This window comes from Macaca nemestrina, chromosome 7 (assembly GCF_043159975.1).
Source record: "Macaca nemestrina isolate mMacNem1 chromosome 7, mMacNem.hap1, whole genome shotgun sequence".
Lineage (NCBI taxonomy): Eukaryota > Metazoa > Chordata > Mammalia > Primates > Cercopithecidae > Macaca > Macaca nemestrina.
The window spans coordinates 30,055,795-30,082,491 of record NC_092131.1 but is presented as its reverse complement, the minus strand read 5'-3'; the positions used below and the strand labels follow the sequence as shown (position 1 = coordinate 30,082,491).

Genomic DNA, 26,697 nt, shown 5'->3' with positions numbered 1-26,697 from the left:
ACTTCCGTCTCCTGGGTTCAAGCAATTCTGATGCTTTAGCCACCTGAGTAGCTGGAATTACAGGGGTGAGCCACTACACCTGGCTAGTTTTTGTATTTTTAGTGGAGATAGGGTTTCGCCGTGTTGGCCAGGCTGGTCTCGAACTCCTGGGCTCAAGTGATCTGCCTGCCTTGGCTCCCAAAGTGCTGGGGTTACAGATGTAAGCCACCATGCCTGGCTGCATATTCGTTTTATTTACAAAGTCACAATCTTACTCTTGCAGAGATAGGAACTGATCCCAGGAGTTGGGCCAGAGATTGAGCATTTGTGTTTAGGGAAAGAAATGAGTTTCTTAAAATTTTTTTTTTGAGATGGAGTTTCACTCTTGTTGCCCAGGCTGGAGTGCAATGGTGTGATCTTAGCTCACCGCAACCTCCGCCTCCTGGGTTCAAGCAGTTCTCCTGCCTCAGCCTCCCAAGTAGCTGGGATTACAGGCATGCGCCACCACGCCTGGCTGATTTTGTATTTTTACTAGAGACTGGATTTCTCCATGTTGGTCAGGCTGGTCTTGAACTCCCGACCTCAGGTGATCCACCTGCCTTGGCATCCCAAAGTACTGGGATTATAGGCGTGAGCTGCTGTGCTGGCCTGTTATTTTTAATTTAATTTTATTATTATTATTTTTTGGAGATGGGGTTTTGTTCTTGTTGCCCAGGCTGGAGTTCAATGGCTCGGTCTCGGCTCACTGCAACCTCCATCTCCTGGGTTCAAGCAATTCTCCTGCCTCAGCCTCTCGAGTGGCTGGGACTACAGGCATGCGTCACCATGCCCAGCTAATTTTTGTATTTTTAGTAGATACGGAGTTTCACCATGTTGGCCAGGCTGGTCTCGAACTCCTGACCTTGTGATCCACCCGCCTTGGCCTCCCAAAGTGCTGGGATTACAGGTATGAGCCACCATGCCCAGTCTGAGTTTCTTAAATTATTTCCTTAAAAATCATTGCTTGCAGTTCCCCTTGTAGAGTGAATGCAGTCATCTGGTGTTGGGGAAGGGGAGGCATGTTTTTGGGGAATATACACTAATGAACTTAAACACTAAATTTCAGCAAAGCCTCTCTTTGTTTTTCTTTCTTTCTTTTTTTTTTTTTTTTTTAGGAGTATCATCCTGTCACCCAGGCTGGAGTGTGCAGTGGTGTGATCTCGGCTCACTGCAACCTCTGCCTCCTGTTCAAGTGATTTTCTTGCCACAGCCTCTCGCGTAGCTGAAACTACAAGTGCATGCCACAACACCTGACTAGCTTTTATATTTTTAGTAGAGACAAGGCTTTGCCATGTTGGCCAGGCTGGTCTCAAACTCCTGACCTCAGGTGATCTGCCTGCCTCGGCCTCCCAAAGTGCTGGGATTACAGGTATGAGCCACCATGCCCAGCCTTTTTTTTTTTTTTTTAATTTTATTTTTCTGAGACAGGGTCTCACTGTGTCACTGAGGCTGGGGTGCAGTGGCGCAATCTCAGCTCACTGCAACCTTTGCCTCCCAGGCTCAAGCGATCCTCCCACCTCAGCCTCCCAAGTAGCTAGGACAACAGGTGCATGCCACCACACCCAGCTGATTTTTGTATTTTTTGTAGAGATAGGGTTTTGCTATGTTGCCTAGGCTGGTCTTGAACTTCTGGGCTCAAATTATCCTCCCATCTTGGCTTCCCAAAGTGTTGGGATTACAGGTGTGAGCCACTGCACCTGACCCCCCTTTTTTTTCTGACCCATTGGTAGACAACAAAGCCTCTCTTTACTGAAAAAAAAAAATCCTTTCTGGGCATGGTAGCTCACATCTGTAATCTCAGCACTGTGGGAGGCCAAGGTGGGGGATTGCTTGAGCTCAGGAGTTGGAGACCAGCCTGAGCAAATGGCGAAACCCCATCTTTACAACAAAAGTTAGTCCACTCTGGAGGCTGAGATGGGAGGATTGCTTGAACCCAGGAGGTCAAGACTGCAGTAAGTTGAGATTGTGTCATTGCACTCCAGCCTGGGTGACAGAGCAAGACACTCTCAAAAAAAAAAAAAAAAAAGAAGTGTGGCTGTCAAACTTGAGCTTTCAGACAAATCACTTGTTATCTTATTAAAATGCACATCCCTGAGTCTTACCCCTAGAGTTGGTAGTTCAATGGCCCATGGGGTGGACTCTAGGAATCTACATTTCTTTATTTTATTTTACTAAATTTTTTTTTTTTTTTTTTTTTTTTTTTGAGACGGAGTCCTCGCTCTGTCTCCCGGGCTGGAGTGCAGTGGCACCATCTCGGCTCACTGCAACTTCTACCTCCCGGGTTCAAGCAATTCTCTTGCGTCAGCCTCCTGAGCAGCTGGGATTACAGAGGCACGTGACACCATGCCCGACTAATTTTTTAGTAGAGATGGGGTTTCACCATGTTGGTCAGGCTGGTCTTGAATTCTTGACCTGCCTGCCTTGGCCTCCCAAAGTGCTGGAATTACAGGTGTGAGCCCCCAAGCCTGGCCCAGGAATCTACATTTTAAAAAACGTTTTAAAAGTTTGTTTTGTCTTTTTTTTTTTTCTTTAAAACAGGGTTTTGCTCTGTTGCCCAGGCTAGAATGCAGTGGCATGATCATGGCTCATTTCAGCCTCAGCCTTATAGGCTCAAGGGATCCTTCCACTTCAGCATTTTGAGTCGCTGGGACTTGTAGGCATAGGGTGTCACTCCAGGCTAATGTTTACCTTTTTTTCTTCCCCAGGCTGGTCTTGGACTCCTAGGCCCAAACAGTCCTCCCATTGTGGCCTCCTGAAGTGCTGGGATTACAGGCATGAGTCACTGCCCCCAGCCAGGCACCTGCATTTTTTTTCTTTTCTTTTCTTTCTTTCTTTTTTTTTGAGTTGGAGTTTCTTTCTGTGGCCCAGACTGGAGTGCAGTGGCATGATCTCGGCTCACTGCAACCTCTGCCTCCTGGGTTCAGTGATTCTCCTGCCCCTGCCCCTCGAGTAGCTGGGACTACAGTGCACACCACCATGCGTGGCTAATTTTTGTATTTTTAGTAGAGACAGAGTTTCACCATATTGGCCAGGCTGGTCTCAAACTCCTGACTTCGTGATCCACCCGCCTTGGCCTCCCAAAGTGTTGGGATTACAGGATTACAGGATTACAGGTGTGAGCCACCGCACCTGGCTTTTTTCTTTTCTTTTTTTTTTTTTTTTTTTTTTTGAGATAGAGTCTCCTGCTGCCCAGGCTGGAGTGCAGTGGTGCGATCTCAGCTCACTGCGACCTCCGCCTCTTGGGTTCAAGTGATTCTCCTGTCTTAGCCTCCCAAGTAGCTGGGACTACAGGTGTGTACTACCACACCCAGCTAATGTTAATAGAGATGGGGTTTGACCATGTTGGCCAGGCTGGTCTGGAACTCCTGACCTCAAGAGATCCGCCTGCCTGGGCCTCCCAGAGTGCTGGAATTACAGGTGTGAGCTACCTCTCTTGGCCCAGGAATCTGCATTTTTGAAATGGCATCTAGGCTAATATTTTTTCAGGTGTTCCTCTGATTATACTTTAGAAATACTAGATTAGGAAATGAAGGTTCCAAAGGGAAGAGCAATGGAATTATAAAAAAGGACTATTGTGATGTTATTATATATATTGGTTTTTGTCCACTGTTCCTGGTTCATAACTCCCACAGCCCTTGTTACAGTTTTTGTGGTAATGTTAGGTGTGTTAGGCCTCAGGGCCAGGCCTCAGGAATCAGAATCTCTTTCCTGCCCTCCTCTCACCTGCCCCAAGGCAGGGTTGTGGTCTTTCCCCACCTTTCTGATTGTGGGTCTTAAGGCCCTTCCTAGAGTAGGTTCTGCCCTATACACTGAGGGAAGGAATGCTGACATCATGAAGCTTCCATAAAAACCCAAGAGCCCAAGAGGGCTGGTAGCTGAGCACTTGGAGATTTGCAGAGTGTGGTGTGCCTAGCGAAGTCCTGGAAGCTTCACGCCCTTTCCCTGTAACTGACCCTGCACATCTGTTCATCAGTATCTTTCGCAGTCTCCTTTATAATAAGCCAGCAAATGTAAGTGTGTACCTGAGTTCTGTGAGTTGCTGCAGCAGCTTAATTGAACCCAAAGAAGGGGTTGTGGGAACCCCAACTTGAAGCTGGTTGGTCAGAAGTTCTAGAGACCTGGACTTGTGACTAATGTTGTAGGGGGAAGTGGGGGATGCAGTCTTGGGGACGGGGCCCTCAACCCATGGGATCTGACACCATCTCCAGGTAGTAGATGGTAAATATATATGTATATAAATTTAAAAAAATGTGACTATATTATGAGGCATGAGTCAAAGTAGACTTTAAAGAAAATGAGTTGGCGTGGTGGCTCATGCCTGTAATCCCAGCACTTTGGGAGGCTGAGGCAGGTGAATTGCCTGAGGTTGGGAGTTTGAGACCAGCCTAGGCAACATGGCGAAAACCCATCTCTGCTAAAAATACAAAAATTAACTGGGCATGGTGGTGGCCACCTGTCATCCCAGCTACTCGGGAGGCTGAGGCAGGAGAAACACTTGAACCTGGAAGGCGGAGGTTGCAGTGAGCTGAGATCGTGCCACTGCACTCCAGCCTGGGCGACAGAGCAAGACCCTTTTTCAAAGACAAATAAAATGAAGATAAGCTTGTTTGTAATGATAGTTTCCATACAAAGGGGAAACAGGCACAGAGCAGGAAGGTGACAGGCTCAGATTCATTCCAGAGCAGAGGGATGAGGGTACAAGGTGTGCAAGGCTGGCGCCTGCAGGTGGCTTGGTGGCGTGCTGCTGCTGTCGTGTGGCACCTCTCTCCTGGCAGCTGCAACTGTAGTCGTGGACTTTAGTCTGATATAAATTGCTCGGGAATTGAAGAGGAAGTACTCTGTTGGGTGCACTGACCCCAAAGAATGACTGAGCAGGTACAAGTAGGGTGGGGAAAGGTCACATTGACTAGGAGTATGAATTTGAACAGATCAAATCAGCAGGTAGGTATTAAGCCTCTAACTGTAAAACACTCTCTAGGACTGTGAGTGGGCAGAGTAGTGACAGTCATGGTGTTTGCCCTCAAGGAGCCTCCATTCAAGACAAGGGGTAGTCTTCTCTAACCAAAGTAAATGTTTTGAAAATCAACCGTACACAGAGGGCTCACCTGGCTGCTGAGCAGCTGCCATTTTGGCTGTGGCCTGACCACTTTTGACCTGGGCATAGAGGGCTAGTGGTGCCTCTGTGTGCACTGGGGTATCATGATAGACTCAGTAGCGATGGTTTACCAGCTCTTCTGCTTTGCTTCTAAAATAACAATCTTCCTCTCTCCTGATCCCTTTGCCCTCTCTGCTTGTTTTTTTTGAGACAGGGTCTGGCTCTGTCACCCAGGCTATAGTGTGGTGGCATGATCTCAGCTCACTGTAGTCTCCTCCTCCTGGGCTCAAACCATCCTCCCACCTCAGCCTCCTGAGTAGCTGGGACCACAGGCACGTGCCGTGACGCCTGGCTAATTTTTGTATTTTTTGTAGAGACGGGGTTTCATCTTGTTGCCCAGGCTGGTCTGGAACTCCTGGACTCGAGCGATCTGCGCATCTCAGCCTCCTAAAATGTTAGTATTACAGACATGAGCCTCTGTGCTCAGCCTCTCTCTGCTTTTCTTGTCAGAATTTATACCAGCTCTGATATTCTATAGTGATCTATCTGTGTAAGCTCCAAGTGGACAAGAACTTTATTTTGTTTACTGTCTCTCCCTGTATCTAGAACAGTGCCTGGCACTGTTGAAGGAAGGACTTTGAGGACTGACTTGCCCCAGGTACTATGCTAAGGATTTTTTTTTTTTTTTTTTTTTTTTTTTTTGAGATGGAGTCTTGCTCTGTCGCCCGGGCTGGAGTGCAGTGGCCGGATCTCAGCTCACTGCAAGCTCCGCCTCCCGGGTTCACGCCATTCTCCTGCCTCAGCCTCCCGAGTAGCTGGGACTACAGGCGCCCGCCACCACGCCCGGCTAGTTTTTTGTATTTTTTAGTAGAGACGGGGTTTCACTGTGTTAGCCAGGATGGTCTCGATCTCCTGACCTCGTGATCCGCCCGTCTCGGCCTCCCAAAGTGCTGGGATTTATGCTAAGGATTTTATGTGCATTATTTCATTTTATCCCAACTACTTTTGAGTTAGTTATTATCCTGTTTTATACACGAAGAAACTAAGGCTCAGTGAGATTAACGAAATGACCCAAGGTCATATAATCTAAGTGGTAGAGCTGGGATTTGAACTTCAGTTTGGCTAACTATGAAACTCTTAACTGCTGTTCTTTCTCGACTATCCTTTTTTCTGCAGGAAAAAAGGGGACATGGCCAGAAAGGCTCTCAAGCTTGCTTCATGGACCAGCATGGCTCTTGCTGCCTCTGGCATCTACCTCTACAGTAACAAGTACTTGGACCCTAATGACTTTGGCGCTGTCAGGGTGGGCAGAGCAGTTGCTACGGTAGGTTTTTCCCATTGGGGGTAGCAGAGAAGCTGCAGGATTACTTGCAGGTGTTCATACATGCAGCAGATAGACATGCCTGTTATACATACGTGGAGATACTTGTGTATCCTTACATGTGCAAAAGCTCCCTCTGCACAGGTGTACACATATGGGTGTGTGTCCTCATATTCCTTTATTCCTGTATACACAACCTGATATTCCTTTATTCCTGTACCACAGGGTTTCCTGTCATCCCAAGGTAACACAGAATGGGACTGCACTGGGTCGGTGTTCTGAAGCCTTTATATTTTAGGTTCTGTATCTTATTTTAGCAACACACCAAGAGAGGCCGTGCTCTTCAGCAAATGCATGTGCAAGGAGGACTTTGCAGTTTTGATTAAATTCTGCTAGAAAACTTGATCTCTGTGCAGTGAACTAGGATGAATGGTTCCTGATGCAAGACTTATACCCAGACGGTCTAGGCCTCAGAGAACTTTGTGGGATCCCCTCCAATCTCCAAACTGACAGAGAACCTGAGCTGAATATTTTATGGTTAGAGGTTTTCTCCAGTGGCTCAACAGGATCATCATCCTGGTGTGATCATGTCCTCCTAACTCTGCTGACAGCAACTCTCCCAGACATTCCTGTAGAATTGTCCCATTGGTGGGTAGATGGCCACATGCCTCATGCTAGCTTTCCTCCTTTATCTGCTGCAGGATGAGCTCATGCTTTCTTCCTCTTGATGTAGATTCAGTCTGATGCACAGTCTGTTGTGGTTGTCATCTCACCGTCTCCTTAATACTCAGTATTGTCAGGTGTCCTTTGAGTCCTGGCTCAGAGGGGAGGGCACTGCCGTGCCTATCCTTAAGGCTGAGCCGAGTCATAGAACCAATACCGACAAATAGACTTTGGATAATCAGGCTACGGAATATGAAACAATTCCCAAGTGTTTACCGAGTGCCCTTTTTTGGTCGAGCATTGTCTTACATCCTTTGAGGGACAGAAACAAACTGTCCTACTTAGACCCAGCTACGAAGTAGCTTCTGGGTGAGGAATGCCTACATGAATAGGTTAAAAAACAATCTAAATCCATGCATTGTGCCAAGATGGGTGATTCAGATGCCTGCTACTATGGTCAGACACCGGAGTGAGTGCTGTGACCTGGGAGTCAGGATTGGTATCCTAGGGGTAGCAGGTTTTATTTTATGTAATATATATGTATATGTGTATATATATAAAAAACAAAATTTATGTATATATAATTTATATATATTTATATATGTACATAAATGAGGTATATATATTAAAAAATATATATATATAAATTTTTATTTTTTTGAGACAGGGTCTCGCTCTGTCGTCCAGGCTGGGATGCAGTGGTGTGATATTGGGTTACTGCAACCTCCACCTCCTGGAATCAAGAGATCCTCCCACCTCAGCTTCTCCAGTGGCTGGGACCTCAGATGCCTGACACCACACCTGGCCAATTTCTGTATTTTTTTGTAGAGATAGGGTTTTACTATGTTGCCTGGGATGGTCTTGAACTCCTGGGCTCAAGCAGTCTGTCCACCTCGGTCTCCCAAAGTGCTGGGATTACGGATGTGAGCCACTGTGCCAGGCCAATTTTATGCGCGCGCGTGCATGTGTGTGTGTGTGTACACGCATATATGGTTGAGTAATGCCTGTAAGAATAGATTAAAAAACAATCCAAATCCATGCATCCAAATCCATATATATATATATTTTTTGAGATAGAGTCTCACTTTGTTGCTCAGGCTGGAGTGCAGTGGCACGATCTCATCTCGGCTCACTGCAGCCTTCACCTTCTGGGTTCAAGTGAGCACATCTGGCTAATTTCTATATTTTTAGTAGAGAGGGCATTTCACCATGTTGGCCAGACTGGTCTCGAACTCCTTACCTCAAGTGATTTGCCTGCCTTGGCCTCCCAAAGTGCTGGGATTACAGGTGTGAGCCACCATGCCCGGCCTGTATATATATATTTTTATATTAGTCAAGTGCAATAGTGAGAAGGGAGGAATGAGTAGAGCAAGGAGTATGATCTGTGACTGACTGTGAACAATCAACTGAGATAACTCAATACCTTCAGGTTAGCCAGAAGCAGGTTTTAAATGGAATCTTAGAGATTTGAATAGTTGGAAAGGAGGGAGGAAGATATGGATCAGTGCTTTGTAAACCAGGCGCAAAGCTGTCAAAATTTTAAAGGCCAGAGCTCTGGTCTGGATTGTCCTTGAACACTGCTTAGTGCCCAAGTCTTGCTTGTGGTTGGTGTTCAACAAGTATATGTTGAATAGAATAAAGCTTTGTAGAGTGCAGAGGAAGAAACTCTTCTTAATATCAATTTTGTAAGTCCCTGAACTTCTAGGGTCCCAGTTACTCAATTCTATAAAGGAAGGTTTGGGGTAGATAATCCCCAAGGCCCTTCCATGCCTAGGATATCTTGGAGACGAATTTTCTGATTCTTTCTGGATAAGGGGATACGGAATCAAGACTTATGCTATTAGGGCCAGGTGCGGTGGCTCATGCCTGTTATCCCAGCACTTTGGGAGGCTGAGGTGGGAGGATCACCTGAGGTCAGGAGTTCGAGACCAGCCTGGCCGTCATGGCAAAATCCTATCTCTACTACAAACACAAAAATTAGCTGGGTGTGGTGGTGCGTGCATGTAATTTCAGCTACTTGGGAGACTCAGGCAGGAGAATTGCCTGAACCTGGAAGGCAGAGGTTGCAGTGAGCCAAGATCACCGAGATCATGCCAGTGCATTCCAGCCTGGGTGACAGAGCAAGACTCTGTCTCAAAGAAAAAAAAAAAAAAAAAAAAAGACTTATGCTATTAGAGCAAACATACATATATGTTTATTTGTGATGTGGAGAAGTCGGCCAAGTTTATGTAACAGCTTTATTCAACTAGCTTTGATTGAGCATTTACTCAATGTACCTGGCAGTGTAAAAGGTGCTGGGGTATAGTGATGGAGAGGAAGGACAAGCCCCTGTGCTTCTAGAGCTTAGAGTTTAAGCTTATAGGAAGAGACAGTTCATAAACAAGGAAAAGAACGAGCAAGGTAATGTTGGATGGTGGTTTGTTGTGATAAATAATTGAATGTTTCTGGTAAGAGGCGCAATTTTAGAGTGGGCCTCTGCATAGGTGGCATTTGCACGGAGTCCTGAATGACAGGAGGAAGCTAGCTAGAATAAGATCCAGGGGCCGGGCATCTTAGGGGCGGGACTGGCTGCTTCCCCAGACATAGCGGTTGTGTCAGGGACCTGCACTGCAAGGTTTAGGTAGAGTAGTAGTACTTAATGTCCAGGTGCTAAGCTTTTCCCCACCACCTTGGTTCACAGACGGCTGTCATCAGTTATGACTACCTCACTTCCCTGAAGAGTGTCCCCTATGGCTCAGAGGAGTACTTGCAGCTGAGATCTAAGGTAAGTAACCCATGGGACCCATCTGAACCAGGCCAGGACTGGATAACCCTTGAACTGCTACGCTCAAGTGATCCTCCCACCTCAGCCCCCCGAATTGCTGGGATTACAGGCATGATCCACTGCACTTGGCCTAGGATTGAATAAATCCTGAAGCAGCTGCCTAGCCAAGAAGCTTCCTGTGTACAGCTGGAGTTGGGCAGAGGGCAGTGTAGGGGATTGAGGCTGGAGGCATTGGCCACTGAATTTTTGGAAGGAAGGAGGGGAGGACTGCTTCCTCCTTCATGTAGAGGTTTCAGCGCTTCTGAGGGGTGCTGTCAGACCGTCATCAAGCTGAATGCCATGGTACTGAGTTACCAATCTGCAAGGTGCTGTGCGGGAGGCCCGTGTGTGCTTCTGGGGAGTGCGGGTGTCTGGGATGACTCAAGAGGGATGTAGGCTCTGTCCCGCAGATAACTCAGCTGGCTTCTAAACTGTTTTGTCGGGCAAAACCCAATTGAAAGAGGTTAATTGCTTTCCTATCCTCTGAGGGCTACTCTGGGGCCTCTTGTAGGCCTCTGAGTCGAGCTGTCAACCCCAAACTCTCTGTCGTCACTTCGAACAAGGTAGTTGATGTTGATATATGGTTAGATATCCCGGAGACTTGGGAGATCAAACGAGAGGGCACTTTTTGTGGATGTAGGTTGAGTTTGAGGTCAAGTGTAGATACCTTTGGCTCCTCTAGAGATTGTGATAGATTGGCATGGCTGTGCTCAGGCAGTCCCCTCAGCCAGGAATGCCCTTTGCCCCTTAGAAAATTCCTCGTCATCCTTCTGGACTCAGCTTAAGCTCCCCTTGGTGGTGCTTTCCTTCTCAGTTTTCCTATGTGGATGGAATAATTAATGTCTAAATTTTTATTTAAACTTTTTATTATGGCAATTTCAACCATCCACAAGAGTAGAGAGAATAGTAGAATGAACTCTGGTGGAACTGTCATATAGCTTCAGAAACTATCAACATTTTGCCCATCTTGTTAGCCATCTTTCCCCCCTTTAGTTATTCATTCTTTTATTTCTATGTTCATTGAGACAGAGTCTCACTCCGTCACCTGGTCTGGGGTGCAGTGGTGCGATCTTGGCTCATTGCAACATCTGCTTCCTGGGTTCAAGTGATTCTCCTGCCTCAACCTCCTGAGTGGCTGGGACTACATATGTACACCACCATGCTTGGCTAATTTTTGTATTTTTAGTAGAGACTGGGTTTCATCGTGTTGGCCAGGCTGGTCTCCAACCCTTGACCTCAAGTGATCCACCCACCTCCGCCTCCCAAAATGCTGGGATTACAGGCGTGAGCCACCGTGCCCAGCCCCTAAATGCCTTTGTATAGTTTGTTCAAATCTGGATCAAAATATCCAAATAAGGTAGATATATTAAGGTTGATGTTTTCTACATCTTTAAAAATCTGTAACATTTCTTCGCTCTCCCTTTTTTGAGTTACTTGTTTGTTGAAAAAACCAGATAATTTATCCTGTAGAATTTTCTACCTTCAGGATTTTGCTGATTGCATCTTCAAAGTGTTATTTAATGGGAAATACATTCAAATGGTACATAAATCAAAATATACAGTGTTTGAAACATACAAAATGACCCTCCTACCCTTGTTCCTCAGGTACCCAATTTTCTTGCCTGGAGGCAATTATTATTTCTTGTGCATCTTTCCAGAGATGTCTTCCTATTTGAATTTAATCATTTTGTCTTTATTCTTGCCACAGATGATAGTTGGTTATGTGCCTTTCTTTTTAGACTATCTGTTCCTTTAGATCAGGGATTCAGTCTTTGTTTTTTTGATCTTGCATCTCTAGCAATGATGCGTAGGCCTGCGTTGATTTAATGTCTGTTTCAATGCCAGCCTGTACCCTGCCACCTCCCTACCTTTGGGGAGGTCCCAGACAGAGCACGGAGTTACTAGTTAGAAGACCCGAATTTGTGGCTTGGCTTTGGGAAATTCATTTAGCCTTTTGGAGATGCCATTTGTCTATAAATTAGAGACGGTTATGCCGCTTTCTCAGGATTATGTAGATAATATCTCAGTGCCTTGTGAAATACAAAGCAGGTATCAAAAACAAGTCAAATGTCTCCTACAAGGTATGTTCCATGAGGACAGAGATTTGGTCTGTGCTGTGAATTTCCATGTCTGCAGCATCCATCACCAGGATGTGACAGGTCCTGAAAAAGTTTTGTTGAACGAATGAACGAATGAATGAATGAAATGTTCGTTTTTTTTTTTTTTTGAGATGGAGTTTTTTGCTCTTGTCACCCAGCCTGGAGTGCAGTGGTGCGATCTTGGCTTACTGCAACCTCTGCCTCCCAGGTTCAAGTGATTCTCCTGCCTCAGCCTCCCAAGTAGCTGGAACTACAGGTGCCGAAATGTTAGTTTTTATGGAGGATCTCAAAGCCCCTGCTTCTGAGACATAATTGCCCACTGTGTTTCCCTGCCCCTCTTTCTCCAGCTAACCAGTGCTAAGGACCTTGGCACCCACTGGTGTATCATTCTACGGAGAGCTTGTGGGTTCGGACACAGGGGCAAGGCCTCTGCTTTATGGAATCTGCAGGGGAGGCAGGCGAGGGGTGTCAAAAAAACAGTTGCCTGTCACGTGTCACATGTAAGTCATCTGAAAGGCAGTGACACTGTGGCTCCTGGAGAAGTTGACAGTTTTAGGGGATGCAGTAAGGAAAGTGCAGCATGGCATTTGACAAGGGAGCAGCACGTGGTGGCTGGCACCAGATAACAGGGTGTAGGCCCGTCTCTGGGAGTTGTGCCTGGGAAGGGGGAGCTGGCTGGCGCTAAGAGCACGAGTAAATACCGCAGGAGTGTCTTCTTCCATTGGAGCGCTTATGCCTTCTTGTCAGCGTGGCTGATAAAGGAATGAGTGAAGGGTAAAACATAATTATCTCAACTGTCAAGCCGGCATCTCCAGGTCCCAGAGTATGTCAGAGCCAGGAGGCTAGCTCATCAGGCGGTGACTTCGAGCACTTTCTTTTTTTTTTTTTTTTTTGAGACGGAGTCTCGCTCTGTCGCCCAGGCTGGAGTGCAGTGGCGCAATCTCGGCTCACTGCAAGCTCCGCCTCCCAGGTTCACGCCATTCTCCTGCCTCAGCCTCCCGAGTAGCTGGGACTACAGGCGCCCGCCACTGCGCCCGGCTAATTTTTTCTATTTTTAGTAGAGACGGGGTTTCACCATGGTCTCGATCTCCTGACCTTGTGATCCGCCCGCCTCGGCCTCCCAAAGTGCTGGGATTACAGGCGTGAGCCACCGCGCCCGGCGACTTCGAGCACTTTCAAGGTTGGCGCAGGCAGGCTGGGATCTCAGTGACTCAGCTCTGGAACCAGAGGGCTGAGAGCCAACGTGAAGAAGTGTGTTCTAGAGGCCTAGTGGCCCTTTGCTAGGCAGCTAAGGTGGTGGGGAGGGGCTCACATGCTTTGGAGAACCAGATCCCTGGTGTTCAGGATGCTTATAAACTGAGATGTGTGTGAGCTGGCTTATTCATAAAGCATACAGAAGTCACTGCTGGTGTAGACATCTAGGAATGGAGGAGGGAGGATGGAGTTGATTCTGATGAGGGTTTGGGATGTAGTGGATATTTGCTAGTTGTTCAGCTTAGAAGCCATTCTCATTTTGGGGAATAGCATATAAACTTTTCTCTGGGGAGCCGCTGTGTTGACCTATACTCTGAGTTTGGAAAGGGCTCACCCCACCCTTATTAGCCAGGTGATTAGCAGAGTCTATTCTGCTGGCTCTAGAGATTGATTCAGGGAGCCTGAGTACCTGAGCCAGTTCTGGCCAGTGCGCAGGACTTTTCTGGGAAGAGCCGCTCTCTCTTTTCTGCTGTGTGAGCTGAGAGTGTAAGATGTTGGCTTGGAGCTGTTGGCAGCCATCTTTGCCACTATGAAGGGAAAGCCTGTCTGTGAATGAAGCTAATATTGCATAGAAATGCATAATTTGAGTTCCTGGATCTAGCTGAAATGGAAGCTAGACTACGACTGGAATTTCAGTTATATCTATCAGGAAATTCTCTTTTTTTGCCCAAGGTGGTTTGAGTTAAGTTTGCTGTTCTTTGCAGCCAAATGAGTCCTTATATAGTATGGATTCTTGGAGAAGCATACTGGGGTTATTTTTTTTCTTTTTCTTTTTTTCTATGGCCCTCAGTTTGTCACTTAAACATGCTGGATCTTTTAAGCATAAATGGAGTGTTGATAGTCACAGGACGGCCCGTAACTCAAGGGAAGAAATGAAATTCAAAAATGTTAGTGCCTAAGGGAGGGTGCAGAGAGGTTTGGATGGTGCTGGGTAGGATTGGAGCCATGTTGGACCTGGAGCCAGGTCCCCTGGCACCTAGTCCTACTCCACTGCCAAGCACCTCTGCTTTTATTTTTTTAGTTTTTAAAAGGCTTTTTTTTTTTTTGAACGAGAGTCTTGCTTTGTCGCACAGGCTGGAGTGCAGTGGCGTGATCTCGGCTCACTGCAACCTCCACCTCCTGGGTTCAAGTGATTCTCCTGCCTCAGCCTCCCGAGTAGCTGGGACTACAAGTGTGTGCCTCCACGCCCAGCTAATTTTTTGTATTTTTAGTAGAGACAGGGTTTTACCGTGTTAGCCAGGATGATCTCCATCTCCTGACCTCATGATCTGCCCACCTCGGCCTTCCAAAGTGCTGGGATTACAGGCATGAGCCACTGCGCCTGGCCCAATTTTTGTGTTTTTAGTAGAGATGGGGTTTCACCATGTTGGCCAGTCTGGTCTTGAACTCTTGACCTCAGGTGATTCGCCTGCCTTGGCTTCCCAAAGTGCTGGGATTACAGACGTGAGCCACCATGTTTGGCCAGCACCTCTGCTTTTCTATCCGCAAAGTGATGGTGGTGGCCTTTGCCCCTGTTCCTTTTGTAAGAATGGAGATGAGAAGCTTTGCTTAATTTAACATTGTGGATTATTTAAACCAGCCAGAGAGGAGATCCTGAGCATAGGGTTAGCCTTGATAGCTCCTTATCATTTTAATGAACATGTTAATGATATTCTTTTCTCCTCATTTCTTCTATACATTTATTAATTGGAATTCTTCTATAAGAAAGACCTTTCCCTTCTCCCCTAGTTATTTAATTATTGTTATTATTATTGAGATGGAGTTTTGCTCTTGTTGCCCAGGATGGAGTGCAGTGGCGCGGTCTCAGCTCACTGCAACCTCTGCCTCCCGGGTTCAAGCGATTCTCCTGCCTCAGCCTCCTGAGTAGCTGGGATTACAGGTGCCCACCACCACACCCAGCTAATTTTGTATTTTTACTAGAGACAGGGTTTCGCCATGTTGGACAGGCTGGTCACAAACTCCTGACCTCAGGTGATCTGCCTGCCTTGGCCTCCCAAAGTGTTGGGATTACAGGCGTGAGCCACTGCACCCAGCTATTTAATTATTTTTTATCACTGTGAACTCATGGATATTTATTTTATTCTATGGGGTCTATGTCCCATATATAATCCAGACAATACTTTTCCTTTATATGCAAAACAATCATTATTTTATTGCTCAAGTGGTTCCACCTGTGGCCATTGGGAGCTCTTTCAGGTTGGCTCCTCTGTCCTTTTGATATGCCCCCAACCTATTTTGAGCACTGCCTCACATTCTTATACTGAAAGATACTTCAGGCTTATCCTGTATTTTCCTTGCCCTGGAATCAATTACTTCTCCAAGGAGCCCTGATTCCTGTTACTGGAGAATGGTATTCAGAAACCAAGATGTGGAGGTCAGGTATTCGTTTTGCTACTGGGGTACCATTGCTTCTAGGCCCTTCTAGGAGACAGAGTGAGGATATATATGTGTGTACACTCACTCACACATACACACACTTCTGTCTTTCTACTAAAAAACTAAGATTTTTTTTTTTGAGACATGGTCTTGCTGTGTCACCCAGGCTAGTGGTGCGATCATGGTTCACTGCAGCCTCCAACTCTTGGGCTTAAGCTATCCTCCCACTTCAACCTCCTGAGTAGTTGGGACTACAGGTGTGCACCAACATGCCTGGCTAATTTTTTAAAGTATTATTTGTAGAGACAGGGTCTCACTGTGTTGCCCAGGCTGGTCTTGAACTCCTGGCCTCAAGTGATCCTGATGCCTTGGCCTCCCAAAGTGCTGGGATTATAGGCGTGAGCCACTGTATCTGGGCAAAAAACTATGAACTGATACTTATATCTCCAATTTTAGTCCAATACCACAGAGTCCATATTGGCATTCTCCTTTTTTTAATATCACCTCTTTCTCTGACAGTGATAAACCTGCCTCTTATCTACAATATATTTCCTTACTTGTTCGACTCTCGTACACTCTAAAATAGTTAAGACCACTGAAGCATTCATGAGCAGAGACAGTGGCCTAAAATAGGTGAGGTTGAATGAGTTAAGTTGGTATGGGAGCTGAGTTTGGAAAGGTGGGTTGATTGAAACATGTAGCCTTGGGGACAAGGTGATTTTGGCCGAGCGTAATGGGTGTAATTTTGGGGATTATCTATAAGAAAAAGATTAATTCAATGTTACTGGAGACTAGGAGAGTGAAGGGACATAGTGGCAAATAGTATTAGAGCTAGGTGACGGAGTGACTCAAGGCCAGGTTTTAAGCCATAGACAATAGGGAGCCATGGAAAATTCTCCAGTAAAGTTGTTTATTAAGCCTTCAGTGACTGAGAATGCTTAAAGTTATTGCATCATTGGATTTTTTTTTTTTTTTTTTAGACAGGGTCTTGCTTTGTTGCCCAGGCCAGAGTGCAGTGGTGCGATCTCTGCTCACGGCAACCTCTATTCACTGCAACCTCTGCCTCCCAGGTTCAAGTGATTCTCCCATCTTGGCCTCCCGAGTAGCTAGGACTACAGGCATATGCCACCATGCCCGACTAATTTTTGTATTTTTTTGGTATAGACAGGGTTTCACCATCTTGGCCAGGCTAGTCTCGAACTCCTGACCTCAAATGATCTACCTGCCTTGGTCTTCCAAATTGCTGGGATTACAGGCGTGAGCCACTGTGCCTGGCCAATGTTGTTTTTTTTTTTTTTTTTTTTTTATGAAATATGAGACAGAGTCTTGTTATGTTGTCCATGCTGGTCTCAAACTCCTGGGGACAAGTGATCCTCCCACCTCAGCCTCCTAAAGTGCTGGGATTACCGGCATGAGCTACTGTCCCCAGCCAGTTATTGATTTTTTTTTTTTTTTAAATACCAGTACCACTTGCCAGCTTTTGTGTTGGACAGTAGGTAGGTGTGTGAACCTGCACGTGTATATGTGTCTGTGTGCGTGTGAGAGAGAACAAGAACAGGAACCTTTTCTTTTTAAAATCAGAGTTGTAATGCTGGAGGGGATCTTGATTGCTACTTTGAGTGTGAAGTTTTTTAACTAAGCTCAAATTCTTGTTACCAGGTAGGTCCCTGGGCTTCTGTGGTATCAGATGTTTCAGGTCAGTAGTATGTGTTTGTTCGGTTAGTTACTATAGTGCCCAATATTTGGACTACAAGTAATAATTAATATCCTTCTCTTCCTTGCCTGAGAAGCAGAGTCAGGGAGATGCAGGACCCTGCCAGGTGGTGATCAATATTCATCAGCTTCATTACTGATAGACACAGGGCTGAGGATATAGTCTGGGGTCTGGAGCAAGTGAGCTTGCTGAACTTCACCTCTGGATTTGAGAGGCTTACCTACCCAGGCACAGACACGGCTGGACAAGCCTTTCAGTTGGGGTACTGCCTCTTAGAAGAGGAAGGAGCTGAAAATCAATGCTCTGCAGATAAGCAGATCCCCAACGGAGGGGAGAGAGGAAGGGGTGAGCTGAGCAAACTCTGTTTCTTCTCCTAAATTCCTTAATCTGATTGGTGATTATCTCTCCCACAAGGAGTGAAGGAGCGGGAGAGAGAGGTCAGGAGCGTTATGCATACTAGGGCTCCCTCCCCATGGTTGTGTGAAACATAGGGATAGAATGTTCTCCTGTGGTACTACTGATTGTGGGAGGGGAGGTAGCTGTAAATTTGCTGTAAGAACCATTTGTTTCTAAAAAATTCTGCTAATCTTTACATCTGACTTTGTTTAGGAACATAGGGTGCTTTGGGTTGGAGTATGGGAGAGCTATTTTGGCATTACTAAAATCTGCACTTAGAGACAAGAGTCAGACACTGTCAACTTTTATTTTATTTATTTATTTATTTATTTATTTTTTGAGACAGGGTCTTGCTTTGTTGCCCAGGCTGAAGTGCAGTGGCGTGATCTCGGCTCACTGCAGCCTCGATCTCCTGGGCTCAAGCGATCCTCCTGTCTTGACCTCCCGAAGTGTTGGGATGGGATTACAGGTGTGAGCCACAATGCCTGGCCGCCATCAACCTTTATTACCATGGGATATGGTAGACTGTTTTGGAGAAAAAGGGACTCCAATTTCTGGCCTGTGGATATTGGTTGGAGGGGCAGAGTAAGGGGCTAAGGTCAGGTGACAACTCTATAACTATTCCATTGCACTTGAGAAAGACGTCTTGGGCATCAGCCAGCTCAAGCCTCTAATGTACAGATGTGGAAGCAGAGTTCTGGAGAGGTGATGTGATTTCTTCTTTTTCTTTTTTTTTTTGAGACGGAGTCTCACTGTCGCCCAGGCTGGAGTGCAGTGGCGTGATCTCAGCTCACTGCAGCCTCTACCTTTTGGGTTCAAGCAATTCTTCTACCTCAGCCTCCTGAGTAGCTGGGACTACTGGCGCGTGCCATCACACCTGGCTAATTTTTGTATTTTTAGTAGAGACGGGATTTCACCATATTGGCCAGGCTGGTCTCGAACTCCTGACCTCATATGATCCGCCCGCCTCAGCTGTAATCCCCAAAGTGCTGTGATTATAGGCGTGAGCCACTGCACCTGGCCAGTGATGTGATTTCTCACATCCCCAGCAGGTGTGTAGCATATCATGAACTTGATCTTGATGTTCAGATATCGCCCAGTCTCATGTGCTTTGCACTTTTTACTCTGTCATCTCCCTGTATATTTGCTTCCAATCTGGAGAAAAGCACCAAGCTGGACAGAAAGTAGACACAAAGATGCCTGTGCAGCAGTTCTTGCCAACTGGCTGCTGCTCCTGGAGTCACTCCTCCTACCTCTTCACCCACCCTCCTCTGAGCCTGAGGTTCTGCTGCTGCCTGGGATGGATTTGGGAAACACCGGAGGAGGAAGAAGGGCAACAGAGCCACCTCCCTGAAGTTCCTTTACTCATTTAATCAATAAAACAGTTAGCTCAACAAATATTTGGCATTCCCCTATGGAGGGGAGGGTAAACCCTTCAAAAGGAATTGATAGGTGCTAACTCTTTGCTTCAGGAAAGAGTTTCAACTCCGAAGCTATTGAACAACTGCCAGTTTTGAGGATAACCATCCTACCAGTCTAGTGAAGGTATAATTCACTAAGCGTTTTAAAGATCCTGTTCTTCTGCAAAGGGAACTGTAGCAATGTCTGGTTCTTCAGGAATATTCCCTGAAACCTGAGATCTGGTCTGGCCAAACCAGGACATTTCTTCACCATCCTTCCATCCATCTGTTACTTTAGCCAACTTTAATTGAGCCTGCTCTGTGTCAGGTACAGGGTGAGGTTCAGAGGAGAAAATGGGAAATAAGATTTGACCTCTGCCTTCAAGTTGTCATAGTTGAGGGTGGGGGAGCAGAAGGCAAGAAATGACCAGCTACAGGACTGATAAGGGTCTATTACAACTCTGGCCCCTGGTCTGGAATTATTTCTCCTGAATCCTGACAGCACACCTAACTTCCAGGCAAGCTGGGCGTGTTGGGGGGTAGCTTTTCTTGGGAGATGGGGCTGGAATGCGTTCCTCCTGGAGTAGTGGTCTGGGTCTCGTTGAGCCCCAGCTCCTTTGCATGTGCAGCACCTCTCGACCTGGCATGGAATCTTTTCAGTGAGTTTTCAAGCATTGTGCCTCTAGACCCGCTTTTGCTGCTTTCATTTGTCATCATGGAATGTTTGCCTGAGAGTGCTCTGCATAGAGGAGGAGAGAAATTGAATCCTTGCTATCTTGGTGACTGGCTTTCTCGGAGTTTGTGATAATTTCTGCAGGAGCATGAGCTGCATTTAATTCGTTCTGGTTGGGTCATCTGAGGACCAGTTCTTTGGAATTAGGGAGACAGAGTCTGTGAGTCTAGCACCTCCTTTTTAGCTTTCTGAATACTGCATTGAAATCTGTGCAGTTTTCCACAGTGGCCCTGACCTCAAAACCATTCTGGTTCTGGAGAATTCTGTAGGAGTAGGTTCTTGAGCCTTGATGTGGCCTGGGGAGAAACTTGGTAGGGTCCGTGACCATCAGTGGGAGTCCTGGGGGTAAATGTGGTGGGCCTGGGAGAAAATGTGATTATTCCTGGAGATTGGGCTCACTGTGTGGTGGCTTCTCTGTAGGTCGTAGGCAATCAGGGAAATGCCAGTTACCCTCTCAATTGGTCTAGACTTGTTAGTTACCTAGGGACCATGGCCAACACCAGCGTTTTATTTTTCCATATCTGTATACAGCTTGTATTTTAAGAAATGTGAAGTATTTAAGACCTAAGACAAAGTATAAAAAATGATTCAGTGATCACCCTCATGCTCATTGCCCAATTTCAGAAATAGTACACTTTACCCATGCAGTTATAGCCCGTGGGTACTTCTTCCCTGACTCCAGCTTTCTTCCTGCGTATCCATAATTAAGCAGTATTTTAAATTCATTGTTTATTATTCCCATACACTTCTTTATAACCAACTATTCAGGTATTTCTGTGATATTTTTCATCCTGTCGACACTTTCCTTTACTTGGCTTTGTTCTAAGCAAAAATATCTGTGAAATTACAGGTTTGATTTTCTCTCTCTCTTTGTCTATCTAATGCATATGCAAATAAACATTCTGGGTACCAGCTGAAATTGCCTCTTGTACCACCTTTTGCATACCATCACCGCTGCAAGGTCGTACTTTGAGAAACAAGGCTGCGGCATCCGTAGCAGATGCTGCTGGGCTACGCCCTGGCTTGCACCCACTCTTGCCTCGATCTTTACCCCACTGTGTTTGGCTACTCTCTTTCCAGCTCTTCTCTTTTCCTAGCTCACACTGTTTATCTCCTGTGGCTGCTTTAGGATTGGAGATGCCTGATGCGATGGTATTTGCTGCTGTGGTTCTAAAGCAGTGATCTTTTCCAAGGGCCACAGCTATAATGAAACAAAATAAACCCCTGGGTTTTTGGTGGTATGAGCCCGTTGCTGTGTGCTGGGCATCTCTCCATTCTGAGCAGCACACAGTTCCTCTCATGTGCATGTCTGAAGCTCCCTCACCTATGTGGGCTGCCTGGACACGTGGGTGGGCTTCCTGCTACTGCAGAGCTGCCCTCCACTTGCCCCCAGCACCTGGTTCTACAGGGTAAGTGGAGCAGGCAGAACACCCACCTCCGCAGAGAAGGTCCTGCATTGTGAGGACTTGCACTTCTAACAAGGCCCTCTGTGGGGCAGGAGCTGGAGTAACCCTGGTTTCAGCCTGCCCTTGCCCATCTCAGACCCTATCCCAGACCAACCCAGGCTGGGATTTTCATTGCTGATTGCTTTTCCCACTGAAAACCTCCAGCAGTTTTCTACCTGCCCTGGACTGGGTGCTTCTGAGCTGTTTCCACCTCTGCTGGAAATGGATGTGGCAACATGATGAGAGACGCGGGGTAGGCATAAGCTAGGACTTCCCTGTGGCTGAGGCAATTTAGTACTGGAGTGCATAGAAGTATCCTTGGTCTAGGCTTACTAGTTACCTAGGGACCATGGCCAATACCAGCATTTTATTTTTCCATATCTGCATACAGCTTGTATTTTTAAAAATGTGAAATATTTAAGACCTAAGACAAAGTTTAAAAAATAATTCAGTGATCACCCTCATGCTTATTGCCCAATTTCAGAAATAATACCTTACCCGTGCAGTTGTAGCCCGTGGGTACTTCTTTCCTGACTCCAGCCTTCTTCCTGCATAACCAGAATTAAGCAGTATTTTGAATTCATTGTTTATCATTCTCATGCAACAAAGCCAAGTGTCCTTCACCCAGAGCAGCTATGAAGTCTGTATCTGGAGGGCAGCTTTCTAGAAACAGAAGAGATTTTATGTCTGGAATCAAGGTGGGAATGGGACAGCACCCAGGTGGTTCCCAACCTGTCAGACAGTCAGTCACCTGGGGGGCCTTGGTACACATTCCTTGGTCCTGTACACTAAAGATTTATTGTCAGTGATTCTGAGGTAAGGCCGGGAAAGCCTCACTCTGGTGTCCAGGCTGGAGTATAGTGGCATGATCATGGCTCACTGCATCACTGCAGCCTCTGCCTCTTGAGCTCAATTGATCCTCCCATCTTGGCCTCCTGAATAGCTGGGACTGCAGGCTTGCACCACCATGCCTGGCTAATTTTTGTATTTTTTGTAGAGATGAGGTTTCATTATGTTACCCAGGCTGGTTTAGAACTCCTGGGCTCAAACAATCCCCCTGCTTTGGCCTCCCAAAGTGCTGGGATTACAAGCATGAGCCCTGCCAAAAGCCATATTTTTAATGAGTTCATCAGGTAGGCTTCTACTAAGGTTTCAATGGGTCTCTCCAAGTTCATGTTTTAGAAACTTAATCTGCAAAGCAAGAGTGTTGAGAAGTAGGACCTTCTTCTCAGTTAGGTCATAAGGGCTCTGCCCTCATGAATGGATTAATGCTGTTACTGTGAGAATGGGTTCACTTTGGGTACCTTCCCTCTCTCCCTCTCTGTCTCCACCCACAATCTCCACCCTTTCATGGGCTCTCTTACTCTTCTACCTTCCACTATGGGATGACCCAGCAAGAAGGCCCCTGCCAGATGTGGATCTCTTGGTCATGGGCTTCTCAGCCTCTAGAACTATTTAAAACAATGTTTTGTTTTGTTTTTAAAAAGTGATCCAGTCTCAAGGATTTTGTCATAGTAGCACAAATGGATGAAGATGGCTTCTGCTGCACTGTACTTAGGGGACTCTATTATCTCATTTAATTTTTACAGTAGCCCTATGAGGTAAATACCATTGTTATCATTCCTGTTTTACAGATGAAGAAACTGATGAACAGACAGATGGAGTGACTTGTTCAAGGGTCTACAGCTAGCAAGCGGGTGTATTAATTTCCTGTGATTGCCATAACAAATTACCACAAATTGGGTGGTTTAAGGCAATAGAAGTTTATTCTCCTACATTTCTTCAGGCCAGAGGCCCAAAATCATAGAGCCCTCAGGACCATGCTGCCAGTGGGAAGCATTCTAGGGAAGAACCCTTCCTTGACTTTTCTGGAGGCACCAGGCATTCCTGCAGCTGCATTACTGCAATATCTGCCTCTACCTCCTCTACCTTCTCTCTCTCTTTTTTTTTTTGAGACGGAGTCTTGCTCTGTCATCTAGACTGGAGTGCAATGGTATGATCTTGGCTCACTGCAACCTCTGACCCCCGGGTTTAAGCAATTCCCCTGCTTCCCGAGTAGCTAGGATTATAGGTGCCTGCCACCTCTTGTGGCTACAGGGGAATCAACTAATTTTTTGTATTTTTAGTAGAGATGGGGTTTCACCATGTTGGTCAGGCTGGTCTCGAACTCCTGACCTTGTGATCCGCCTGCCTTGGCCTCCCAAAGTGAGCCGCTGCGCCTGGCCTACTCTTGTTTTTAATAAGGACAACTGTCATTGGATTTAGTGTCCACCTGGGCAATCCAGGATGATCTCATCTTAAAAATTCCTTTTTTTTTTTTTTTTTTTTGAGACAGTCTGGCTCTGTTGCCTAGGCTGGAGTAGAGTGGTACAATCTCTTCTGCCTCCTGGGTTCAAGTGATTCTCCTGCCTCAGCCTCCCGAGTAGTTGGGATTACAGGTGTGCACCACCATGCCTGGCTAATTTTTGTATTTTTTTTTTTTGTAGAGACAGGGTTTTGCTGTGTTGGCCAGGCTGGTCTTCAATTCCTGGGCTCAAGTTATCTGCCTGCCTCGGCCTACCAAAGTGCTGAGATTATAGGCGTGAGCCACCATGCCCAGCTTCATCTTAAACATTCTTAATTATATCTGCAAAGGCCCTTTTTTCTGAATAAGGTTACAGTCATAGATTACAGGGGTTAGGTCATGGACATATTGTTTTGGGGGCCACCGTTCAACCCACTATGGGAACTTAGATTTAATGCCAAATGGTGCAGCTCCTCAGGCTGTGCCTATAACCACTCTACTCCCCGGCTCACTAATCTGGACTGGATGAGCTCCCAGGGTTCCTCCAGGCCAGTGGTCCATACAGCATGGGGTTCCCTGTTGTATCAGGGCATCAGAGCCATCTGTCAAGCCTCAAGACATCAGTGTTTTTTTCTCCCCCTCTCTCCCATACCCTCAGCCCTCTGCAACTTCTGAAACCCTTTGGGCTGTTCATCTTGGACTCAGAAAATTCCCATGCATTAACATGTTGACGAAGTTAGGCTGCAGGCGCTGTGAGGACAGACTCGTACTGGGTGGATGAGGTGTGTTTCTCTTGCCTCGGTGGCCACAGCTCCAAAATGGGAATCACTGGAATAGCAGGGCTAGATGGAAGGCCGTAATATAACTAATAAAATTGATGGAAGGCACTCCGCAGCTGTAAGGGTGATCGAGATGCTTGTTAACAGCAGTAATAATCTAATAGCCTGTTCTTGATTTCCCACTTCTCACTGTCTTGGCCCCAAGCAGCTATTTTCTACCAAATTAAAATCCACTCAGCTCTCTTCCTGTCCCTGAATAAAACTACCCTCAAAGCTCTTGCCTGTTACAGCAAGACTTTTTAATAGACTTTTCCTTGTAGAACCGTGAGACATATGTCCAATTAGCCGAATAACTTCACTTAAATATACAAATAAACTGTTGACTGATAACAGCAAGACATATGTGAAGCTAATTTAAGGCAAGGTGGTTCAGGAACTGGGGTGCTGTCCCTCCCACACCCCCAATCTGTCTTTAAGCTTCTCTTCCTTCCAATTTGTTATTATTATTTTTGAGACAGGGTGTCACTCTTGTCGCTCAGGCTGGAGTGCAGTGGTGCAATCATGGCTCACTGTAGCCTGGACTTCCCAGGCTCAGGTGATTCTCCCACTTCAGCCTCCCAGGTACCTGGGAATACAGGCACGTGCTGCCATGCCCGGCTAACTTTTTGTATTTGTAGTAAAGATGGGGTTTCACCATGTTGCCTAGGCTGATCTTGAACTCCTGGGCTCAAGCTCTCCACCTGCCTTAGCCTACCACAGTGCTGGGATTATACTCGTGAGCCACTGCACCTGCCCCCCTCCAGTTTTTTGCTTATGGAAAAGACCTTTACCCCCCAACCCCTAACATGTTATAGGTTGAAGGGGGATGTCTCTCTGCTGTGCCTGGTCACAGTGCAGAGTATCTAAGCCACTATTCATTCAGCCAATTGTTCAGTGATATTTATTGAATGCTTACTATATGCCAGGCACTGTGTGGGGTGCTGGGTGTACAATGGTCTGTTCTTGGGAGGACAAGAGATAATTCACAATGATGGAACTCAGAACACATCCGCTTCAGGAGGATAGGGGACTTGTTTGGATTGCTTGCTGCTGTGTCTGCAGCACTAAGAACAGTGCTTGACACACACACAGTGGTCTCAGTGTACACTTTTCAGGAAATCAATGTGGTAAGTAAACAAGGTCATTTCAGCTCTTGCTGAGTGCCCTAAAGGAGATAAAATGTAGTCACGGGATAAAGAGTGGCTGAGAGAGAGGCTGGGAAGGGCTCTCTCGCATGACGTTTTTCAGCTGAAACTGAAGAATGATCAAAGAACTATCAAGTGAAGGGCTGCAGGGAGACTGTTAGAGGAAGAGGCGGGGCCGGCCATGTGATTACGAGGACTAGTGCAAAATGAAAATGCTGGGCTCTGGCTGGGCGTGGGGAAACCTCCCTTCCCATGGCCCTGCTGTCCCAATCTTCAAAGGATGGGCAGCTCCCAGGAAATGGCAAGCTGTGTGCTGGGGCGTGCTCAGGATCTGGATGGGGATGGGTGAGAGTTGCCTGCCAAGCTGTGTGCTCAGCTTGCTGTGGCTGTTCTAGTTTAGGTTGGGGCTGGATAACACGTCACACCTGTGTGACCCCAACCCTCCGCCTGCCTGTGTCAAGACCACCTGCAGGGACGGAGAGCAATGGCACAATGCAGGTCTCCCCTTCCCGGTGCACTGGTTGCAGAGAGCAGTGATGGCAGTTAGAAGTAGGGAGGTGGGGCCAGACGTGGTGGCTGGCCTGTAATCCCAGCACTTTGGGAGGCCGATGCAGGTGGATGACCTGAGATCAGGAGTTTGAGACCAGCCTGGGCAACATGGTAAAACTAAAAATATAAAAATTAGCCAGGTGTGGTAGCACGCACCTCCTCAGCTACTCGGGAGGCAGAGGCAGGAGAATTGCTTGAACCCAGGAAGTCAAGGCTGCAGCAAGCGGGGATTGCACCACTGCACTCCAGCCTGGGGGACAGAGTGAGACCCTGTCTCAAAAAAGAAAAAAGAAGTAGGGAGGCAGGGTGGAGCTGGGGTACTGGGGGCAGGGAATGGTCAGCCAAGGAGGTAGGACTGTGTGGAGCTGAATATCCCAGCATACCTTCCTTTGTCCCATCAGACTTCACTTCCAAAATACAAATTCAAAAATTTCAAATTCAAGAATAGCTTGAGCCAGGGAGGTGGAGGTGGCAGCTACTAATACAGTAGCTTCCTATGACTGTATTAGTTTCCTGTGACTGCTCAAATGTTCACAAACATAGTGGCTTCAAACAATGCATTCATTCTCTTCTAGTTCTGAAGG

At 46.6% G+C, this 26,697-nt stretch overlaps 1 protein-coding gene across 4 annotated transcripts in view; it reads left to right on the top strand.

Moving 5' to 3' along the window:
* LOC105495832 (aarF domain containing kinase 1) overlaps nucleotides 1-26,697 on the top strand; it is a 130,268-nt gene that overhangs the window by 11,861 nt on the left and 91,710 nt on the right. For 2 of the 4 annotated variants that reach the window (XM_071099799.1, XM_071099798.1), the window contains exons 2-4: nucleotides 5,488-5,567; nucleotides 6,290-6,437; nucleotides 9,778-9,861. In XM_071099799.1, the coding sequence (XP_070955900.1) occupies nucleotides 5,566-5,567; nucleotides 6,290-6,437; nucleotides 9,778-9,861 (234 nt within the window). In that variant the 5' untranslated portion in view covers nucleotides 5,488-5,565. The remainder of the gene's footprint in view (nucleotides 1-5,487; nucleotides 5,568-6,289; nucleotides 6,438-9,777; nucleotides 9,862-26,697) is intronic. The other 2 variants (XM_011765681.3, XM_011765682.2) reach the window with 1 other exon arrangement.